The sequence below is a fragment of the Lates calcarifer genome, linkage group LG15 (assembly GCF_001640805.2).
Source record: "Lates calcarifer isolate ASB-BC8 linkage group LG15, TLL_Latcal_v3, whole genome shotgun sequence".
In the NCBI taxonomy this organism is placed as follows: Eukaryota; Metazoa; Chordata; class Actinopteri; family Centropomidae; genus Lates; species Lates calcarifer.
In genome coordinates, this window is record NC_066847.1 from 9,821,511 (window position 1) to 9,844,294 (window position 22,784).

A 22,784-nucleotide genomic window follows, 5' to 3' on the forward strand; every position below is an offset into this window, starting at 1 on the left:
ATTTCTTTTTTTATTAGATGTTTGCTCCACAAAATGTCATAAAATGACAGTTGCAACTTTGCAGAACTCAAGGTGATTTCTGCAGATCAACATTACATCACATTTACTCATTCTGCAAATGCCTCTATCCAAAGTGACTTTCAAGTGAGGGACAACACTAAAGATTCAGTGCAGTAGAACACCTTGAATAAAGTACTAAGTATTAAATCTGTTCAATAAGGCACAGTGCAAGGTTTAAAAAAGTGCACTGAGAATGAACAGTAAGTGCTAGTTAGGCATACCAACTGACTAATCACCTACATAGTTCAGTTCCAGTAAATATTCATGATATGATTTCAGAAATGCAATGATCAGTGGGAAAGCTGCAGTTCAATGAACACATAAGAAGGTGTGAGAGAGGAGATAAGCTCTAAAAGCTGTGAAGAAAAACTATGACCCATGGCGATTGGAGGCTCAGCTGTGTATGATGTTACAGACCTGGCATTCTTGGAAGCGTCTGGTCGTAGTATCTTCACTGCGACCAGAAGAGGGCGACCTTTTCTCACATTGAAGGGGAACTCCAAGTTGGGAAGGTCCTGAGGGTTCTCGATTTCACACAGGTGCACCTTTTGTGGGGGGAAAAATGCAGTCATTGTCAAAGCACAATCACCTTCCCAGTCACCTACACTTAAATACTTTTCAGGTCATTTCTCACCTCCCCAAACTGTCCCTCTCCCAGTTTCTCCTTGAAGATGAGACATTGGCGTGGGAGCTCCGGCAGCGGGGCAGCATCTGCCCCGGGGCTCGAGGAAGCCAGGGCGGGCACGGCGTAGGTGTTGTTGCCGCTGACACCCTGCAGGCTCACAATGTCTGCTTCAGCATAGTGGGGGACGCTGGGAGGTAGCGGGGGAGATACGGGGGGAGAAAGGGAGGGGTAAGGAGGGGAGCCGGGGTAGGGAGGAGGCTCGTCCTGAGTTGGGGGGAAACCCTTCTCCATGTCCATATCCAAACCACAGGCTGGAGGGAGCAGTAAGAGACAGACAGGGTGGATGAAATGGAGAGATTACTTTGAGAGAAGAGGAACTGTGTGATTAAAAACAGCTTTGTTTTGCTTTAAGACAGTCTGTGAGTGAAAGAATCAGATGATATTACAAATTCATTCAACTTGTTATAAAGGAATAGTTTGGACTGAGGAAATTGTACTTGACAATGACAAGTAAAAAGATTTTTATATAGAAAATAGAGGCTCTAACAGAAAATATAAATCTACTACAATAAAACACAAGTTGATGAAAGGCTCTGAGTTACAGAGCTGTGTATATGTGTATATATATATATATACACAGAAACTATAGAATAAAGCGATAAAACATGATAAAAATCTCATTTCTCTTTAAAAATGAAATTTCAGAGATTTACCTACAGATTCAGCCACTCTGACCTTGTACATTTTATTGTTTTGTTTTCAGTGTAATGTGGGGGCTGTTAAAGACCTTGGCCAGATAATTGTACACACATTGAATGTGTCGATGGTACATTCTCTACAATAAATACAGTAAAAGGATCTGCCCTCCAAAGATTTTTACAGTTTTGTCTGTGATAAAGGTGTGAGTCAGACAAATTCATGAATGCCCTGAATGTACTGTCCGAAGGTATGACTTGTTTAACAGTGTTAACTTAATTTAGATTAATTTCTGGATGTCTATGTCATCAAAGTAGCAGCTCCTGTCAAATCAGGAGTGTGATTTGTGGTGGATGTCTCCAGCCTCTTAGAATTAAACCTCTTAACACACTGTATCGATCTTTTCTATTTATTGTCAGACTAAATTAGAATCTACTGCTTTCCTTGCTGATTACATTTTAACACCTCTTAAAGTTTTAATTTAACAAAGGTACAACAACTTAATATTCAACACAAACGCCTCCCATGAGGTTCTGACAGCGCACATAAGTCAAAGACTTCGAGGGAGTGTGGAGTTTGAATACTAAGCTGTTATAGGCCACCATTGTCAAAATGATAATGGAGGTGATAGGAATCTTCTGAGTACACTTCATTGCACACACGGCCCCAGCCCATGAATAGGAATTCTGTATCTTAATGCAACTTACGATTTATGCTGTATTTCTAAAAACAATGAACAAAACCGGTCGAAATCACGCTTTTTAGTATCGCACCAAGCACTGAACTGTGGACATGCACAGTATTTGCCAGAATGTATTAGAGATAACAAGGCTATGGATCTATGGTCATGTTAGTGGGTCTGTGAAGCTGCAGTGAGCTAAATGCTAATGTCAGCATGCTAACATCCGCACAGCCTGACAATGTTTACATGCTTTTGTATAGCTGGTATAACATTTCCCTATGTTCAATACCTTAGTTTAGCATGTTAACATTCTAACATCTGAGGAAGGTGGGAGCGTCATTAGTTTTGGCCTGAAGTATTTGACAAATTAAGATTTTGAGCTGATGGTGGTGGAAAAGTCAAGAGACCACCAAAGTCATTATGATACATCCTCTGAGAAACAGGAATGTCTGTACAAAATTTCATGTCAATCCATCCAGCAGCTGTTGAGATATTTCAGACACGCTGCCATCAACAGAGACGTGACACAAGCATGATTAAACAGAGGCGTCTATAAGTTTGTCAGACTCTGGGTATGTTTGAAAATTCGTACAATTCCCCAAATACCAAACTGTACCTTCAAACAAAGCATGAGTCATTTTGAGTGGTGAGTGAATGAGAGTGACTAATTATGTGAGTAACAAGTGGAATGATGAAGGTCAGACACATGCAAAATAAACTAATCATACGCATTTTTTCTCTAGAGTTGACTGTAAGTGCACTCCTAATGTCCAAACCCAGGATAGTTACAAAGCAGGTGGGTAGTGAGGCAGGGGCCCCTCTAACACTGTGTTGGCCTAGTCCAAGGTGTCTTACCCTGGGGCACATTGAGGCTCTTTTCCTGAGCCTGACTGGTGCTGGGGACGACTAGGGGTCTCGAGCCTTTTCTGTGATCTGACAGGAGCAGGTGATAGGCTGGGTTGTTTAACAGCAAGGCTGGGAGGGCACACACACATAAACACACACACACAAACACATACAAGACGAGGTGGGGTGCACACACGCGGGCAACGTGATGTGGATCATACACATGATACAAAGTGACACGTGAGACCAAAAAAAATAAAAAATAAAACACACACACACACACACACACACACGACAAAACACAATAACAACCATTAGCATGACAATGTTAGCATATCCATTATTACACAGGGGGAGGTGGTGGGGGTTGCATGGACACATGAAGCACAGAACAGAAGAGCAGAGCAAGAACAGGCAAAGTTAACATCACTCAGGCCACAACCAAACATAACAAGAACCAGTGGATGAAATAATGTTTCTGTTACTCATGTTATTTCAAACTCACACAGGCGCCCAGTAAAGACGGCATGCAGACCTCCTGTGGTGCAATGCAAGTGAAGGAATGCCTCTTCTTTCTTTACTCCTCTTTTTCTCCTCCCTCTTTTCTTTTTCTTCCCTTTCCCCAGAACAATAGCTCTTTTGTGCCCCCTCTGTGCTGTGCATCTCCTCCCTTGTGGGGTGTTTGGTTTGATTTACTTTTGTTTGGTGTGGTGAAACACACTGTAATACCAGTGTTTTCTTTATGTGCATGCCGCATTTTTTTCACCTCCTGCTGTTTCCCCTTTCCAAATGAGTTTGCTTATTGATATTATCAGCAGAGGTTGCAAAAGCACAGACAGAGGCACACAAATGAAGCAATCTGTATAAACCACAAACACAAATTTCAATTCTGTACATCTGGAAAGTTTTCTACTGACTCCATGCCAATTGTGCGTGGTTGGCTGTAGATCAGTCTCAGTCACCATGTATTTAGCATATGGCATGTTAGCCACTCATGTTCTCTGTCACATTACTAATAAGCTAAATGTGATTTTTCTTTTTTTGACTGAACCACTTAGCTACAACAAAAAAAACAGACCCTGCAGGTATCAAACATATCTATGAATGCACTCCACCTCCACCACTCACCTGTGCTGTCTCTGTGATCCCTCGGCCGGAGCAAAGCACTGGGCTCCTGGTACTCGCCCTCTCCCTCCCTGTCATGGTCACGGTCGTCAGGGAAAGTGTGGATGCGCTGGTAGCGACTCGAGTAGCTGTGTGTGTTGTTGATGACCACATTGTCCGAGGGGACCGACAGGTGGACCCGCAGCTCATCACTGGACAGGCTACCCTGGGCCTTGGAAAGACAGGGGATTCACTTGAATACACAGGTAATATACAGTAAATGCACCATTTGAATCCCTAAAGCAGATGGCGATCATAATGGGGAAACAGCCTCTAATCTTTGAACAATTAGAAGTAAATGTAAAAGGATTCCCACGACACATCCAGATGGAGATACAGTGGTACTCTGCCAAAAGACTGACAGTTATTATCTCAGCTTGCTATCAATCATTTAAACTCAGTTAAAGGGGTAGTTCAGCCTAATTACATAAGAAACCATTTTCTCAAATAGGACTACTTGGTCTGTAGAAAGTAGCAGATGAAGCTGCAACAGTGACTAACTTGGACATGGTTTCTGGAAAAGCAGTTTGTATTTTTTATTTTTTAGGTAAATACGAGTGGGTGCTTAAAAATTTACCTAAAAAACTGCATGTCACCTCAGCTTTGACTCACCTTGCCCAGTATCTTTTTCCAGTACTGTCTCCATAGAATGACAGCTATCACAGCCAGCAGCAGAAGGATGATGCCCACCAAGCATCCAATCAGAATAGCCGTATTACTGCTGTCATCCTTGGCTACAGGAAGGCCCGCTCTGGGAGTAACAGCAGCGAATTCTGGCCCTTGAGAAGAATTAAAATACAGGATGAAATGTTAGGTGTTTCCATGTATGTGTATGTGCTTGACTGCCTGAAACCTGCAGGTGTTTATCAGTCTGATGTGATGTGTATAGAGCGTTGAGCAATAGTGTCTATCTGTGGGTATGACTAGATGTTGGCATGAGTTATGGTACTGTTCAGTCTGAGCATTAGCTCCGTCAGTGCAGTCACGCTCTCGCCACGGTCATACAGAATAGTTTCATCAGGCTTACTAAGCATCTGATGGGGATTGTCTGTGTGAGTATGCATCCAGTATGTCTGCTCATACCACAGGGATTCTCAGAGCCTGCTGCTTTGAGAACAGAATGTGAACACTGTTTTGCTTCTCAACAGCTTTGTAGTCAACTATTAATCAGAACCAGTTTATTTCTTCTCTGAAGGTCAAGTGTGACATGTTATTTTTTATCCTCAGTGTAGCTTCGTGTAAACTTAAAACCACTTTAACAGAATAAATGGTGGAAAAAACAGCTCAGTTAAAAAGAAAATCAGGCACACGTACAGCACATGGTGCTTTTATGTCCATGTGTGCACATAACACATATACACAAATATACATCTGCAAGTGCACACTCATACATTTACAAGGGAAAGGTTTACACGCTGCATTGTTACAAAAGAAGACACGCCATCCCCTCTCTCTCTCTCCCTCTCCCTGTCAGTTAAACACCATGCATGCCGGTAATAAATAAACCCAAACAAAGCTGTTCAACCAGAGCCAGTAACAAGGACAAAGCAGCATACACGCCACAGAAAACCATTTCCAGCTTTTTAAAAACCCTGTTATTGTTTAGCTGTGTAGAACAGAGCCAGTTCCCCAGAAAAAAAACAAAAACAAAAACAAACAAAAAAAACCATGCCGTTTGTGAGACCACAGGAAGCCAAGTTGTTATTGTACATAAATATAATGTAGTATAGCTCTGTTAGTGTTTTTCCTACAGCTGTATATCTCCAAACCCAGGGGACACAGCCCAGTGCCAAAGCCTGCCCCTGTAATCCCTCCTCCATTATACTTCATACTCTCTGCTGAGCAGTGGGACAGTTTTAAGATGCTGGAAAAGGGCCAGAGTGGATGGAACAAGCTCCCCTCCCTCAGTTCATCCTCTCTCTCTCTCTCTTTTTTTTTTTTTTGGCTCTCTCTCACCTGACAGCGTCCAGTTACCAGTGGTGTCCGTCATGAAGGTGGTGATGGTGGTGGGGGTTTCTGGAGGGGTGAGGGATGGACAAAGGAGGAATGCGTGAGAAGAGAGGCGGTGAAGACTCAGAGGAGAGTGATGAGGAGAGGAAATCATGGATAGCAGATTTTTGGCTAATTTGGCTTTTCATCCATCAAAATGAAAATCCCTAAAAGTTCTCACCAACTTTTTAGCCAGACCAAGAAGAAAAAAATTGCGAGAATTATGAGCTGAAACATTTGACCTTTAATTTTTAAGCCAGATCTCTCCTGCCCTTCAAGTACAATGAAATCTGTAAGATAAGCATCCGGCATTTACTTAGGTTCAGCGAATGTTGGCTTGAAGCCAACGGATTTCAGAGTTCGTGATAAAGAGGGAGACAAGTCAGACATGGGCCTCCTCTGGCACTGCCTGCCTTTGGCTCTGCTTTAGACACATGGCTTGGACACACTGCCAACATGCTCATACTCATCACAACCGCAGAGAAGGACGACAGGCACAGAGACAAGAGGTGATGAGAGAGAGATCAGGGGAATTAAGAGAGGCAGGGGAGAGCGTGGTGGGCGATGAAAGGGGGGACAACGGAGAGAAGGATGGCCGGGGGAGAAGGGACAGTAAAGACAAGAAGATGTAGGGGTGGAGAGCGGGATGATAAAGAGGAAGCGGGGAAGAGCGGGACTCACCAGAGGGGCCAGCGGTGGTGTTGGAGGAGCTGTGGCTCGATGTGGGAGAGGGGGAGGTGTGGTTTACGGGAGGAGGAGAGGAATTGATGGCAGGAAAATTGGGAGGATTAGGAGGAAGCAAATCAGGTTCTGTGACATCCTCCTCGTATGGCTCTGGATGAGGAGAAAAAGAAAAGAGACAGGGAGACAATTTTATGAAAAGCAATCAAGTTTTATGTTTACGCGGTTTTCATATTCCACAACACACTGTCTGGTAGTCCTCAGCTCTTGGGAAACAGTGGTTGTGGTAACAGCTGCTTGTGTTTCCAGAGAGACTATTCACTTCAGGAGAAACGATTATGTTGTTTTTGAGTGGGAACCGATTTGTTGTTTATTCACTAATGTGTTAGCTGAGTAACCATTGTTAAGTGGCCAACTAACCACTGCTGTTTTTATTATAAACTTCTACACTCATATTAATGTTTTAATCATTTATTGCAGCAGTATGTATTTTACTTTGGGAGTGTGGCTCTGCTCTGGGAAAAAATATGAGCAAGCTTGACACAGAAACAAACCCCCTGGCACAATCTGAGATACACATTATGAACCAATATTAAAAACATTTGAAATTCATTAAATAAATAACTGTGAGTCAGCTCAGGCCAATATAAGGCCATGCGCCCGCATGATTTGGTAATTTTCGCTGTGTAGACTCCAATTTGTAGTCCAGGATGGTGAACCAGGCCAGGGTACTGGTGTGACATTTATCACCAGTCTGGCTGGAGTCCAGCAACCAGACCACTGTGGGGGTCAAGCCATTTCAGCTACCTGAGAGCAGTGTGATTACCGAGCACTTTGCTGATTCTTATCAGCCTACAACTGACAGTGTTTTTGAGTACAGAGGACAGTTTAATTAGTCACAGCAATCTCAGCTGGAGAGCAACAGAGGAGTCCTCTATCTGACTTCCAATCAGATAGGCACAAATCCTATCTTCACAGAAGATATCGAAACCCCATTTCTATTGAATGCAGTAGTGCGCTTAAGCCTGTAAACAGGAAGATAGTGAGGACAAAACGGCAGATGGAGGAAAAACAGGCATTTTTCCAGTAAACTCTTTCTGATCCTGGATCTGATAAACTTTAAAATTCATTAGGAGAACAGAAAGAATAACTGACACAACATCAATGTTTGCAGCAGGTCAGTTTATTTACACCTTTCGATGGGCAGATGGGTAAAAATTGTGTTTAGTAAAATACAGCATTGAGATTCTGTTGAACCCCTGCCAGTGACTAGATAAGATTCTTGTGTGGAAAAAATGCTGATGCCTTAATTAAATGAATATCTATCTGGAGAGGGTCACGATATGTCTGGAAACAAATCTAGCTCACTTCACTTCAGTCGTCTTACTTTACTTCTCTTTTTCTGTTGCTGCTGTCTATATTAAGTTATTGTTTAGGTGAAGTCAAATCTCTACTGGACCTCCAAGACAGCGCCAGACACAGTTGCTAGGATATCTGTGAAGCAAGAGCAAAGCCCCTATAGAAGAAAAACTGTCTGCCAGGGATATATAGAAACACATATCTCACATTTGAAAAAAAAGTTCAGTTCAGTTTCCTACCAGAGAGGAAGGATATCTCGCTGATGAGCAGCCAGCGATCAGCAAAGTAGAATTTGCAGCGGAGGATCTGAGCCGGCCGGCCTCCCAGTGGGAGGGAGATGGGTCTTGAGGAAGGGTCCTTCAGATCCTCTAGGGGCACAGGCAGGGTGAGGGTGGGAGAGGACCAGGGCTGGAGGATGCCGGGCTTAAAAAGACACTCCACTTTGCTGAAGACTCGCACGCCCTGAGTGTGGCGGTTGTTACTGTGCACCTAGAGGAAGGAGATAAGTGTGTGAGGGTGTAAAAAAGAGAAAAGAACAAGGACAGATGAAGGAGAGAAGAGGTGTAATCAGTTAGAAAACAATCTACACATCTGAATTAGCTAGACCTCTGTGCAAACATCTGGAAACCTCTGGGAAAAATCAGGACCTTAATCATTTATTATTTGTGGAAGGGGGAGAGATTCAATTAGCACACAAAATTAATGACACGTTATCATCCTGTTCAGCCGTAATTGGTTTGGCACAACTTGAGCTTTGCTGAGCAAGACTACAAATGAACAAAACTAGAGCACAGGAGAGAAGAGAAAGGATGGAAGAAGAGAAAGTGTATGACAGAAGACTGATAGAGGAGGGCAGAGGCTCTATCGCCCCTGTTTTTACAAGCAGGGAAAGGCCAAAGAGAGAGGTATCTATAAAAGCTGATCTAATATATGAGGCGTCATTGTGGCTGGAAGAAGGAGAGAAGAGCTTGAGGAGAGGAGATGGAGGAAGATGAGCGAGTGAGGGGTCAAAACTATAGATCTAAGAGAGAAAATTAAGGAGGAGATGGTGGGAGATTTTTCTCCCTCTAAGGGAGAAGAGGGAGGTGCAAGGGGTGCTTTGACAGGTTAGCTATTAACCTTAACACTTAATGGCAGGGCCAGCCACTCTAACATAATCCACATGTTAATGTGCACGCATGCACACACACACACACACACACAAGACAACACAAGGAACAACAGCTGCACCAGATGCCAAGTTGACGTGTAATTGATTCTATCTGGAAAGGGACAAAATGGGGTGTGTTGTTATTGGTGGTGGGGGTCTAATAAGTCAACAGAACCAAGGTAATTCACTACTCCTTTAGGGAATACAGCTCCAGTGACCTGCACAAAGCTTAATTTGAGAGCATAACACTGCATTCATTATGTTTCGCCCATTTCATCATAAATCTAACCTACATTATGAATTCCCTCTGATCTTTATGTTTAGTTGCCTCATCTTCCACATGCGCTCACAAAGAAAAGTTCTGCATAAATTCCCAAAGGACAGAACTGGATCTTTTACAAAGGCAGATCAGAGTGTGTCCCGAGTGTATCTGTTAAAAGTCCTGTAGGAAGTGCAGGTTACGACTGACAAAGGGTCAAAGAACAGATTTCCCTTTAAGGGAGCAATTAGACGCAGGTTAAGGGACTCTGACCTGCAGAGACAAGTCGAGCCAGAATTAGGTTCAGGTTCCCACTCTTTATTTATTTGACCTGTGCGTCTGACATATCCGCTCTGCCAAGCCAGAGTTAACGGCGTATGTCGGCTGAGGTTAGTGTGGGAAAACCACTGGGGAGATGGCAGGAAAAACAGGATCAGTGTAGGAAAAACACTCGGAATTCCGCAGGGAGAGATTTTAAAAGGTAACTGAGAAAGGCTAGAATAATAATGAATATGTAAAGAAAAGAAAACATGGAGGGGAAACATACAGAACGTTTGGATCTCAGTCAAAACCAGACCTCCAAAAGATTACTTGTCATTTTATAACACTAACTGGGGATTCATGCTGTTCAGTATACACATGTATAGGGTGAATCCCACCCAAACCGACATTCCAACCCACGTCCAACGAGACAACACAGTTATAACTCAAACTGGGTTGCTTCATATTATTATCCCCTCCCGTTGCTCCACGAACTAACCCCAAAAGCCACACAGACACACAAACAGACTGTGATGCAACTCGGTGGCACCCAAGGAGCCGAGCTCAGACGCACTGTCCCATGATAAACAATGGCACATTAAAACTAATTAAATGGCTGCAAAGCTATTCCAGTCAAAATGCTGCTTTCTGATGAGACGGCAGATTAAAGTTATTGTAGTTTTTTAAAAAAAAAAAAAAAGAGGTAAACAAACAAAACTCTGCCGTTGCAAGTTCATTTGAGAGGTTCCGCTGGTTGGAGCTACAGGCATGTCTGAGGAATTTCATCAGCTACAAAAAGAAACAATCAGCCTAATGTCCTGCCATAATCACAATGACATGCTTGTCTTGTGCTAATGAGATAATTAATTAACCAAATGAATGTATTAATTAACAAATAGCTCTTTGTCATCTAAATTGTTTTTCCACAACACAGGGGATTAAGTTATGGGATCCCTTCATTTTAAAACATTAAGAGTTAGAAAAGTTTTTTAAAAATGTGTTTTTATATGCAGATTTATGCATCAAGGTGTTCTAAAATCCAATCACATCATTTAGGCTAAAAGGGGGAACAAGTGATCAATGAAGAATATTTGCTTTGTGTACTGTTTTTTTGTTTGATGGCAGTTTTTTTGGCACTTTTGCCATTGACCGTTTACATACAGACAGGAAACATGGTGAATTAGGATGCAATGTATGACATGTAACTGAGGCTCCCGGCTGAAACTGAATGTGGGACATTGCAGTCATAATGTACAGTATGTGTCTTAACCATGAGGCTACAGGGAGACCCTGTGTGCAGTTCTTGAGTTGCTGTGCTGGAAAAAAAGAGATTCCAATGGGATAAGAATGTTCTGCATAACCCTCACATTCATTTACACATAGCAACACAGGAGAGACACTGTGCTGCTGTAAGATCAGATATGGAACTAGATAAAAGTCTGAATGTGCATAAAACTTGTACATTATGTAGATTTAGCATAATCTCCTGCCTAAAAATCTAAATTTCAGAAGGATGGTTTCCCTGAAGATACAGACAGGGAACTGAGGCTTTTAACCACGATCTCTGCTGTACAAGCGGCTCAATGCTCTCTGAGATTCCAGTGGGATAACAAGGTCCTACATAACCCATATTCGCATTCAAACACAACATTCACCACCAACCTGCATGTTATGGAAGACTCGTGGTTTCTCAAAGTGGAATTCGATGTCCACGCTGCCTTGCCCGAGGGCTTCCCGGCTCCAGCCCAGGTAGTCGTACCCGGGCCACACCCTCAGCTCCTTGGTCTGTATGAAATCATCTCCTCCCAGGACACCGTCGCACAGCTGACCCAGGCCTCCAAACTGCATCCTGTACACACAGCACTGTTCGAGTTAACATGTGGCTCTGTGCAAAAATAATGCTGGACAGCAAATAAACAACAAATAAATAAATAAGCTTATATACATATATAAACACACACACACACACACACCACCAACACAGTGTTTTTCCTCTCTCCGTCACACACACATATGCTTCTAATATGTCTGGATTACATCAAAAGTGTTAGCTCACCTGCTAGCAAAACATTTCAGCCCCATTAACCACACAGCCCACATGGGCCCTGCCCTGCCCTGCCCCCCCCCCCTAAAATTCCTAGTTCACCCTCCTTTGCTGGCTGCCAAAACATTACAGCCAGGAAACACGCCTCAAATCCCTGAGCAACTGAAAAAAAAATATAATGTCATTCCCATTCGATTAGCGCACACCAGAGTAAATTTTCAAGAAAGGATTTTGGCTAAGACCCTTCTTCAGTGCTAGCAGATGTGATGAGTGCTGCGGAGAAGTTTTGGAATTCCATTGATCGAGACACATTTTACTCCACGTTGTGCTGCAATGCTTATGAATCTTTATGGCCATCATGTTTGCCAGAGCTGTGTTGCAATTTACAGCCAAGGCTGCTTTCATAACCTTGGGTATATATGTATGTAATATTTTGATATCTATATGCTATTGTGTGTTTGTGTATATGTGTGTGTGAGTGTATGTCTGCATGGTTATGAATTGGATGTTGCCTTATTTGTAAGGCTCTGTGTTTTATTGTTTCCTTCACCTGCTCAGAGACTGCAGATGGAAATTAACTCGTAGCTAAATCTTAAACAATGCATCTTTTCTTTTCTTGACAAATATGTAGTCCCTGATATAAATACATTAAATAAGTAAAAATAACCAAATAGTGTCTGTATATCCAAGAAAATCCAAAAGTAGCAGTTTATGGGAATCTATGGAAATGAGATGCTCACTCATACATAAGAATGAAAATGGTAAAGAAGCCTAAAGCGGCTGAATATCTTACCCTTGCTCAGTGCTCCCATCGTAGGTGGAGTCGTTAAGGTAGACAGGCATGCCAGACGGGCCAGACAGGTGCATGACATGACCCACTGGAGCTGTGTAAGCCTTCAATCCATCTGAGTGACATAGGGATGAAAAATATCTAATATTAGTCACGTGATTGTTGAAACAAGACAAGCTTTTTGTAGACTCCCATTGAAGAGACAGACATGTACAAGCTGCATGTGAAACAGAATGAGCCAGCTTTCAGCGGTAATCAATGCTGTGGGGGGAACAGCTGCTTTATAAGTAGTAAAACAAACGTACAGGTCCGGTGCTCAGGCCTGTGCAGCCAGAGCCACCATTAAGCAGTGAAACTTAAGCCTCTACACAGCTAATCAGCCCAGTCCCTGAGAACAAAGGTGACGTCAGCAACACAGACTTCAGCTCGCTGTTCCTCTATCCATAATAAACAATGCTTCACATAGGATTTACAGTATGTGTGCAGTACGTTCTGTTTGTACACGATTCCATGGGGTATCCACTCGTGTACCTGTGTGAGGGTGCATGGGGGTCAGACGGGTCCATACTGAATGAAAAGCAATAAACACAGGAAAGACACTGCGCCGCCAAACGATCTGATACGAAAAGATATGAGAGACTGAAAGTACGTAAAACTTGACATTCTGTGGATGCCATGTAATCTCTGGCTGGGCTGACGAACTGAGCTGCGCTGCCTCAGACTCCACATGAGAGCATATTTTAGAGACCATCTCCCCGAGGACAGGGACCAGTGAACTGGGGTTTTTAGCCTTGACGACAAGCTCTGATTTACAGGGAGCCCGACGCTGTGTGAAGGAGGTGGATGGGGCAGGAGGGGAGGTGAGTCAGTCATAAATACTCAGTTAGTCGGTGCTGTGCTTCAGGAAACGTGGAGACCAACATCGTTTATCACTGTGTGGCTTCTTTTATCCGGGCAAACCCCACAGAGGCTGTAAATTTGATGCAATGCCTCAAATCGATGCATGGGATGTATGGCAAAAACACACACTGGAAATCATTACCGTCTAACAAAACCCCATTCCATTTGATAAAGGAGTAAGTATAGGAAGATAGTGAACTAATTACCTTCACCGTGTGAAAAGTGATCTGATATATAAAGCTGTGGAGCGCAAGCCACAGAATACAGACCAAACAAATACTAAAGAAACCACAAAAGCAAGAACAGAAACAGATACTTACCATCCCATACACAACCATAGAGCTCTACTCGAAGGCAAACACTCATAACCCGGTCAGCCAGGGGGTAGAAGCGCACCATGCGGGCCACGATAGGAGGACCCAAATCTTTCAGCACAATATCGTAGGTGTTCTCATTACCTGACACCACCTGGGGGAGAGAAGTACAAATATTCAATCACAGTACATCGCTCGTCTCCCCTGTTATCTGCAGGGCTGACTGAATCTCGCCTGAAGGCTCTGACTTTTTATTCAGTGTGTGTGTGTGTGTGTGTGTGTTGTTAAGAAGAGCTCAAATGAACTGTCTGAACTATTTCTTTAACACACAAAGGCGTGAAGAAGGACTGATTTTAGAGTGAGAGCTTCAGGGACAGTTTTTGTCAGAGCAGCCTTTAGATATGGTTTGCAATTTCTGAGTATCTGTTGTATGGCAATGTTCTAAAATACTGACTGAAAAGAAAAAACAAAGGGTGTAATTCTTAGCATTGCAAAAGACGGTGCAGAACTGAAGCACAAAAAGATTTGCTTCTACCGGCACAAGGTAAGGCTTTCATTGCATGGTACTGAAAAACCCAAAAACCGAAGGCTGCCTCTGCTGTCTGAACAGAAATGTTACGACACAAAGTTTAGCTGGCTCATGTCCAAACTGCTCCACTTCTAAATAACTAATAAACAAATCAAATTCTGATGAATAATACAGCCATTTGTGGTTAGAACTGACAACTACAGGATAATGAGCCATTTCCTCAGTAATGGAGACTGTATTTTCATTAGGTTGATTCCCTCCAAGCTCATTTAATAACATTCAAACTGTCACTATCTTTCATTTGTGTACACACATGAAGAGACAGTAAGCTCCAACTCTGTTGTAAATAACAAAATGAAAAAAAGTTCTACTTACTTCCTGGCCCCAGCGATCTTTCCAGGTGATCCATTTCACTCCGTCTCGAGAATAGCGGAGTCGATAACTGCGAGCAAACTCCTGCCCGTGTCCATCGGCATGGCGACCCTGGGTACCAACCAGAGCCAGGAAGTGGAGTTTGCGCAGGTCAATCTACAGGAGACAGATAATACATTATCAAAAGGTAGGGCAGATACAACGTGTTAGCTTGTAAGCATTAGCTGTGGTCGTAAGCACACAATTGTCGAGCTTTAAAATGCAGCAGTCGGACCCAGCACTAATTGTAACGACAAATCAAGAGCAGATTAAACTGAGTGTCAAACCTGAAGGTATTCTGATCCACTGGGGAAAACAGCTCCAGCAGGACACCATGCTCCATCCCCCTCTCCAGTACTCAACCTGAGATAAACAGAGAGAGAAAGGTTTTTAATGTAAGATAACAAAATGAGAAAAACAAAACATTTTTAGAAAAGAAAAACACAACTGAGAAAGTTCACTAAATCCCAGTCCTACAAGATAAAAACACACCCCACAACAAGACTGACTGCGTACATCAAAACCCACAGTGCCGGCAGCACACAGAGGTACAACTGAGAATTCAATACAAACAGCCTGATTCTCCTCTACCACCATACATATTGGATTCTACAGCAGCCAAATATTCACATATAAATGGGTCAATGTTGTGTGAAACAGAGAAGAGCAGAGACACAGAAACCTGGCTGTGGCTAAACACACACAGTAGGTGATAGAGAGAAAGAGAGGGACAGATGGAAAATACAGAAAACAAATGGAGGCTCATGAAGAGAGAAAAGGAGAGGAAAAGAGCAGAGTGAAAATTACTAGCTCTTCCACATTCTTCAAACCTCACAACAAGGGTCTGGTGTAGCACGTCAGGGTCTTTACTCACAGCTCCTCAGGCTCGCCACGACCACACACATGCACCACTAAAAAGATTTTCACTCAGTATGACCTTCTTCAATCCAGCCTGAGAAGAAAAGTACATGCTACCACCACATATTGGCCACATGAAGACCACAGACTTGGCTGTGTGTGTGTGTGTGTGATGTTGGATCAGCTCGTTTGAGGAGCTTTGGAACAGACGCCAGGCCACAACCACGCTCTGACCGCTGTGGGGCTTCTCTCAAAATAAAAGCTGCTGCTCAGACCGCCAAAACAAATCACTATATCAACTCGGTCACACTGACAGTGGCGCTCAATCCTGTTCTCCACTTGATGGGTGAGATCATGCAGCCGGAAACCGCGAGATGATATCAGCACATCAGAGCTCCACAAAGTGTCCTGCGATGGAGGGAGGCGGCGGGAGAAGAGGATGAGAAGGGAGGAAGGAGGAATGTGGCTGGACAGAGTTCAGCCCAAGGTGCACCAGCCAGCAGGATTAACATTACAGCACACTGCTTTGCCAAGTACCTCATTTTGCTCCTATTTCTCTCTGTCTGTCTTTTGCTCTCTAACTAAATACCAGCCAGCAATTCTTTCCTCTCCCCTTGTTCTCATTCCCTCCATCTTTTCATCACTCCCTCACCAACGTGCTGATATTTCACTGCCCTGGAGTAATAACAGCCTTAAAAAAACCCTACCAGCTCTGCATCCCTCAATCCCTCCCTTAACACAACACACTCCCTCAAACCCTGTTTTCAAATTAATTTCTCTCCAGCTGTCAGCGCACCACAGCGGCGATCCACCTCTCACTTGTTTTCTTTTTTTAAAAAAAACGTCCACAGCTTTCTCTGTTTTCTCTCTTTCTCTCTCAGTGTCTCCCTGATGTATCTTAAAAAGAGCTCAGTCTAATAATCATTTCCACATGGTTAGACACTCAGCCAAGAGACCCAGCCAAACAGTTGAACCAATGGAGACAAATGAATAAAAACACACACACACTCATACACTCACACACTAGCCTGCGAATGCTCGTACACGTGGCTGTAGCATGTTGCAGGCCTAGCTTGCCTCTCATGAATCTGACCTCGCTGCCAGACAGACAAGGTGGTAATATAATTAGTGGCTTTTACAAAGACACACACTATCATCTTCTATCATAATCTAATAGACTTCTGACAAATTACTTTAGCGTGGTGCCAACACGCTGAAAAAAAAGTCATGCAGACAAACACATCAGTCCATGGTGATATGTGTATGAGCACCAGAAAATCTTATTTCTGTAAAAGTACTGTTGCTTGATTTAATCACTTGCATTGAAGCACAGTGAGTTGATGTACAGCAGCAGCTCTTTTAAAGGCCACTCTGACTCAGTTACGAGTTATGTGAAATGGCCAATGTGACATTGTGACCTTTACTGCTTTAATGCAAAACACTGATAATGCAGCCTGATAATCAGACCAAATTACATTTCATTCATTAAATATGAACTGCTGAACAGACTGGAGATGTGGATGGCAATTCAAAGGTCTGGAACCAGGCAATTAAATATGCCCTATCAAGCAGCAACCAATCATCCCATTCAGGGCAGGTACTCAAAGTGGTGATTATGTTTGCTTTGTAAGAAGCTTTCTCAAAGACAAGATAATATACACTTTACATTGAAGCTTATCATTATTGCTCTGTTTTAGAACTGTGGAAAACTTTTCTAATGTTCCAGGCATCTTTTGGTTTCCTTTCATTTTTATATGGTGTGAAAACCAATTAGCACACTCCTGAAACTTTGAGTTATGAAATCCATTGCAGCGAACATCACGTCTGAATTAATTTACGACAACGTTACACTGACATTACGTGTGCAGTCTGCACTGCATTATCTCACAACAACAAACTATTGGCTGCCAGGATAAAAAATTATTTTATGGGAAATAGAATTTCTGAAATCTATTACTGCACGGGCCACATCCAAAAATGGTCAGCAAAAATGTGCACCACACTGCTATTGTCCTTTAAATGAAAAATCATATTAATTGTAACAAAACTGCAGGCTCTGCAGTTCTTAACTTTCCACAGCAACTAAGCTCGACTAGCTATTTATCATCAGCTGAAAATCTTCAGTTTTTGTCAGCCTTCAGTGGTTTAACTTCTCACCTTGCTGCAGTTATGTTGAAGTGTACTCCAGGGTGTGTCGGTGCACTATGACATCACTAGTGGGTGTGGTTACAGGTGCAACAGACCAATCAGTGATGCTGAGTAAAAGCAGTGAAACACTGCTCCACAGCCTTGTGTTAAGTTACTCTTAAATTACCGTTTTAGTACAGATACTTGATTACGGTATTGAGAGTAATGTAATCAGATACTTTCCACCCTGCACACACACACACACACACACGCGCGCACACACACGAACACATCTTCCTACCTTCCATGTTTGGCCTCAGTGGAGTCTGACCAGGCGCTGGAGGCAGTGATGTCAGAGTCTGGGATGGTTCCATCCTCCATCCCGAGGGCGTAACGACACTGAGCTGTAGGGGAAAGATTGAGGGAAAGACAGGAGAGAGAAAGAGAGAAGAGAGAGACAGAGGCCGGATAAAGACATGAGTAACATTCTCATTCGTATGAAGCACATGTCCAGGGGAAACTTAATATTTCCATTAGAGTGTCAGCAGCCATCATTGGTCACGGAGCATAATGCTGTTATGTCATCTTTGTGAAAACTTCCGGACTTCATGCTTAATAACCACACAGACACTGAGAGGAGAGAGAAAAAGTACCAAACTCTACAATAAATTGTTTCAGTTCACTGTTATTTGTTACAGAACTCTCGGGATTCGTCTGTACTAATGAGTTCTTGTAAAACATAATGGCAGAGTGTTGCATCACTTATTCCAGTAAGTCCCCTTTGTCCTGTCATCAAAGACAGTCATTAATACCCATGTGCATCTCAAAGTGCGAGCTCATTTTATACAGTGTGGCCCTGTGAGACGCTATAACCGGTCTCCTCTGAGGCTACACCTTTCTGGTTCCTCTGGTTCATTTCTCTCTCTAACTAGCTCTCCATCCTGCTCAAAGCCACCTCCTCAGGACTGCAGCGACCCTGCACAGCCCCTGTTCGGGTTACTGCTGCCTGGGGATTTGCAGGGAAAGAACAAAAGGGAGAAAGAAATGAAGGGCGAACTCAAGAATGCAGACAGGTCTCGGATATCTGCGCTGACTCTGCTCCAGCGGCAGCATTATCAAATGATCCAGATAGCATGGTCCCAGGCAGGGATTACCCAACAACTCAGCTATCCACTCTGAAGTCAGTCATGAGGAGGAGGAGGCAGTGGAGGTGGAGGGGGAGGTGAGAGGCTTTGGGTAGTGATAAAGTGGAAAGGGGTACTGACAGTGATATGGAGGCTGAGGGTGACAGAAAGAGGCGGGGGTGGAGGTGGGGGGGCGTCTAACTCAGTTTCTGTCAATGAGTCAGTGGACAGGAATGTTGGGCTGCATGACAAACCCTAAAAACCCCAATGGGTGCAGCAGACACACACGTTCGCACACACACACATACACACAGTTCACACGTACACATACACAATTCATCCACGCCCTGCGGACAGGTGCCCATTTCATTACATCATCATCATCATCATCACACATTGCCAGTCAACACACTGCCATCTGCAATCTTTCTCTGTCTCCGTCCCCCTCAGTGTCCTCTGCTTTCACCGTCTCTTTTGTCATTTTTCATAAAACATTAGCCCACACACTAAACCTTCCTGCTCACACTGCCCAACTTGATTCAGTTCTTTATACAAGACAAAATGTGTGGGTGTCTGTGTTTATGTGTTGTGCCACAGTCTGTTCATCTAGCTATAAATGTTTCTTTTCCATTGAGCTCACTACAAATCCTAGTTTCATTTATCGCAGACATGAATGGTCCATAAATCAAATGGTTATTCAATAAACAATTAATCCACAACTATTTGAATTAGGGCAGCAACTAATGATTATGTCTATTATAGATTAATTGAGCAGTAACCTTTTTTTTTTAATTAAACACTTAATCACTTGGCCATAAAATGAAAAATCACAAAATTCTCGATCACAAATCTTTGAGTCCAAGATGACGCCTTCAATTCACTTGTTTTAACCCTAAAATATTCAGTTTACAGTCACATTAGATACAGAAACAAAACAAATCCTCACAACTGAGAAGCTGAAATGAGTTTTTGCTACAAGAGTCTAGCCCTGCTAGTTGCTCTGTTAGGCTATGCACAGCAGCAGTATGACGTTTACCATGTTCATCATTGAAGTTGATTAGCAGTAAACACAAAGTATAGCTGAGCTTGATGAGCATGTTGTTTCTTTCACAGATATTTGGTCACAACTGAGGGAGCTCAAATGTTGACCTGATGATGGCGCTGAATGAAAAGTCAACAAAGTTATTACAATTCATCCTAACGCTCCAAGAGCTCCACAACTATCCATCTGACACTTGAGATATTTCAGTCTGGACCAGTGCCATGGAGACAGCACAACAGCATTTGGAGATAACTCTACCATCAATAAATGTGTTGTCAATCACCTGATCAATTAGGTGATCAGCTGTTGTGTAAGCTCTAATGTGGATCTGTCATTCAAGTAATTTGTAAAGCAAAAACATCAAATATTCACTTGTTGAAGTTTGAGTGAGGATTTGCTGTTTTCTGCTGTTTTTTTCCAACATCACAAATTGAATATATTTGAGTTTTGAGCTGTTTATCGGACAAAACAAACCATTTTCAAGACGTCTCCTTGAGCTATTGGAAATTATTTGTAGACTGCAGAATCAGAGTATAATTAGAACAATAGTCAGTGGTTGCAGCCTTACTCTCATTCACAGTCTAGCTGCTGCAGTCACAAGGTTGACCGCAATGCAAACAAGTCTCCTCTGGTTACACCTGGTTGGCTTACATTCACCAACCCCTCATGCGCTCCCTTCCCCGACATTTTGACTGACACTTTCATGAGCTGCCTGTGCATTAGCGGTCTTGACGAGCCAGGGGGTGAGGGTGGAGGGGGTGGGGGAGGCAGCTATCTCATTCTCCTATTACACACGACTGGCTGGCAGACAGGGAGAGGACACAGGATAGCCTGTTGATAGCGGACGGAGAATGAGCCTTACTGATCTGAGAATGTGAGGAGAATGTCGGAGCAGCGGGGCAGGCGAGTGCACCGCCCATGGACAGGAAGAGGAGAGGGGAGGAAGGAGGCGAGGGGTTTAAAAATGCAACCATGTCTGAGCTTGTTGGAATAAAATAAACCTTGAAATGTGCCAAGCTGTTTCAAAAGTGGCAGTTTTTTGGGTGAAAAACAACAGTCAAAGAAAAAGATGTTCTCTCTGTTGCATGTATGTATTTGACATCCTACCTGGGTTAAAGTGCCACTCATGTTCCTCTGAAGATGACACCAGTGCCACCAGGACTGTGACGACAGTGACAGGAAACAGCCGCAGTAAAGGCAAGGCCATGACAGCAGCAACACACATGGTTACCTGTCCGGTGACACACTGATGACCACAGGCATACCTGGGTGGAGAGAGAGAAATATTTAGGCTTAGATCCACATTAGGATTCTTGTCTGTGCCAACTGTTATCAGACCACAAATGATTTTAATCTTCACACGTACGTATACATTAACACATACACATACAGCTCTAGCCTGAGGCTGCTGAGCTCACACACTCATCATCTCCATCAATAACTCAACTCTCTCAATCAAGTTCTTCTAGTCCAAGGCACGTAGCATGTCTCACAGCCATTTGTATCTCAACGTTTTGCGTGCAGAGCTCAGGAATGGACCAGACCCCAGAGGAGCAAGCACAAAGCCATATAACAAAGGCCACTTTCACTCACTAATTTGTTTTTCTCTCTGGCAGCAGAATGCCGTGATACAATAACACTTTGCTGCCTTTAGAAAGGGTACAAACAGCTTGGTAATTGAAGATGGTATAATTAGCCAGCCCCATTTACTCCCAGATCATTTTATTTCTTCTGTATTTGAAATACCAATCATTTCTCCAAATTAGTGATTTCAAACCTACTTTCTCTTAATATGAGGGAGCATATCTGGAGCACCCGGTTGGAGATGCTTGTTTGGAATAAATAACAAACAGCTGAAGCCGTAAGACTGGAGAAATGAAAACCAATGAGTGCGAGAGAACAGAAGGACAGATATTAAAGTATTTTGAGTAAATGGGCACGCAAACGTGGTCTGTGCTAGTGTAGCGTAAAGTAAATCATACTCGCTCATAACACCACATCACAGACATTTTTTGAATGACTTTAAAGAGCCATGTCAGTTTATTAAATACACCTAGCTAAAACTAATGCAGTCTACTAAAACAGTCCTGCAGTAAATGATCATTTCAGAGGCAGCAGTTCATGGTGTTGGAAAATATGGAGAGGTATTATTTATAAGTATAGGTATTATTAAATATTTAGTTTATTTAGTTTTCCTCATCAATACAAAAGGGAACATGTCAACAAATACTGATCATTATAGCCCTTATGAGTTTACTGCAAGTCTGCTATAGACTGCATTAGTTTCAGCTAGTATATAACAAACTCTCAACTGAGTGCTTTTACAACAGTATTTTGTGCTTTTTGTCTGACAACACCAACATAATTTTACCAATCGAATGTGAATCAAAGAAAAAAATAAGCACATTTCAGAGCTCTATCCCTTGTGCATATTTTACTTTTGAATGTGTGTGAGGAAGACTTCCAGTTGTGGAGGGAGAGGGAGGAAAGAAACCTCATGATAAGTGGAAGTCTGAAGTGGGAGTGACAGCTGGGAGAGACAGAGGGTCCAGGCCGTCTTCCCTGTAGACCCTCTGTGTTTCGGCTTCATCTCTGACTAGTCTTGGACAGGCCGACAGCTGACACACAGCTGTAGTGACAGAAGATCGGAGAGCCGAGGGGAAGAGGGTGGGGGTGGGGTGGGTTAGTGCGGGGAGGCAGGGAGATAGAATGTATAGAAACAGAGTGAATATTAGAGTTAGCTCAGGGCGGAGACGGGTGGAACAAGAGCAGCGATGACATGGGTACATGTGCATATGTGTATTTGGGAGGAGGGAGGCGGTGTAGAGAGGGTGACTTATGGCCTCACAGTGTGTGTGTGTGTGTGTGTATGC

General features: G+C 43.1%; 1 protein-coding gene across 4 annotated transcripts in view; it reads right to left on the reverse strand.

Moving 5' to 3' along the window:
- The window catches only part of ddr1 (discoidin domain receptor tyrosine kinase 1), a 38,265-nt gene that overhangs the window by 4,396 nt on the left and 11,085 nt on the right, over positions 1–22,784 (reverse strand). The window contains exons 2-16 of one of the 4 annotated variants that reach the window (XM_018672290.2): positions 21,019–21,176; positions 18,047–18,149; positions 15,048–15,123; positions 14,725–14,877; positions 13,827–13,974; positions 12,610–12,721; positions 11,435–11,621; positions 8,342–8,591; positions 6,744–6,896; positions 6,030–6,089; positions 4,686–4,852; positions 4,038–4,245; positions 2,919–2,996; positions 695–996; positions 478–605 (exon numbers count right to left, since the gene is read on the reverse strand). In XM_018672290.2, coding sequence (XP_018527806.1) covers positions 478–605; positions 695–996; positions 2,919–2,996; positions 4,038–4,245; positions 4,686–4,852; positions 6,030–6,089; positions 6,744–6,896; positions 8,342–8,591; positions 11,435–11,621; positions 12,610–12,721; positions 13,827–13,974; positions 14,725–14,877; positions 15,048–15,123; positions 18,047–18,149; positions 21,019–21,136 — 2,243 coding nt within the window. In that variant the 5' untranslated portion in view covers positions 21,137–21,176. Of the gene's footprint in view, positions 1–477; positions 606–694; positions 997–2,918; positions 3,039–4,037; positions 4,246–4,685; positions 4,853–6,029; positions 6,090–6,743; positions 6,897–8,341; positions 8,592–11,434; positions 11,622–12,609; positions 12,722–13,826; positions 13,975–14,724; positions 14,878–15,047; positions 15,124–18,046; positions 18,150–21,018; positions 21,177–22,784 lie in introns of all 4 variants that reach the window. The other 3 variants (XM_018672289.2, XM_018672291.2, XM_018672292.2) reach the window with 3 other exon arrangements.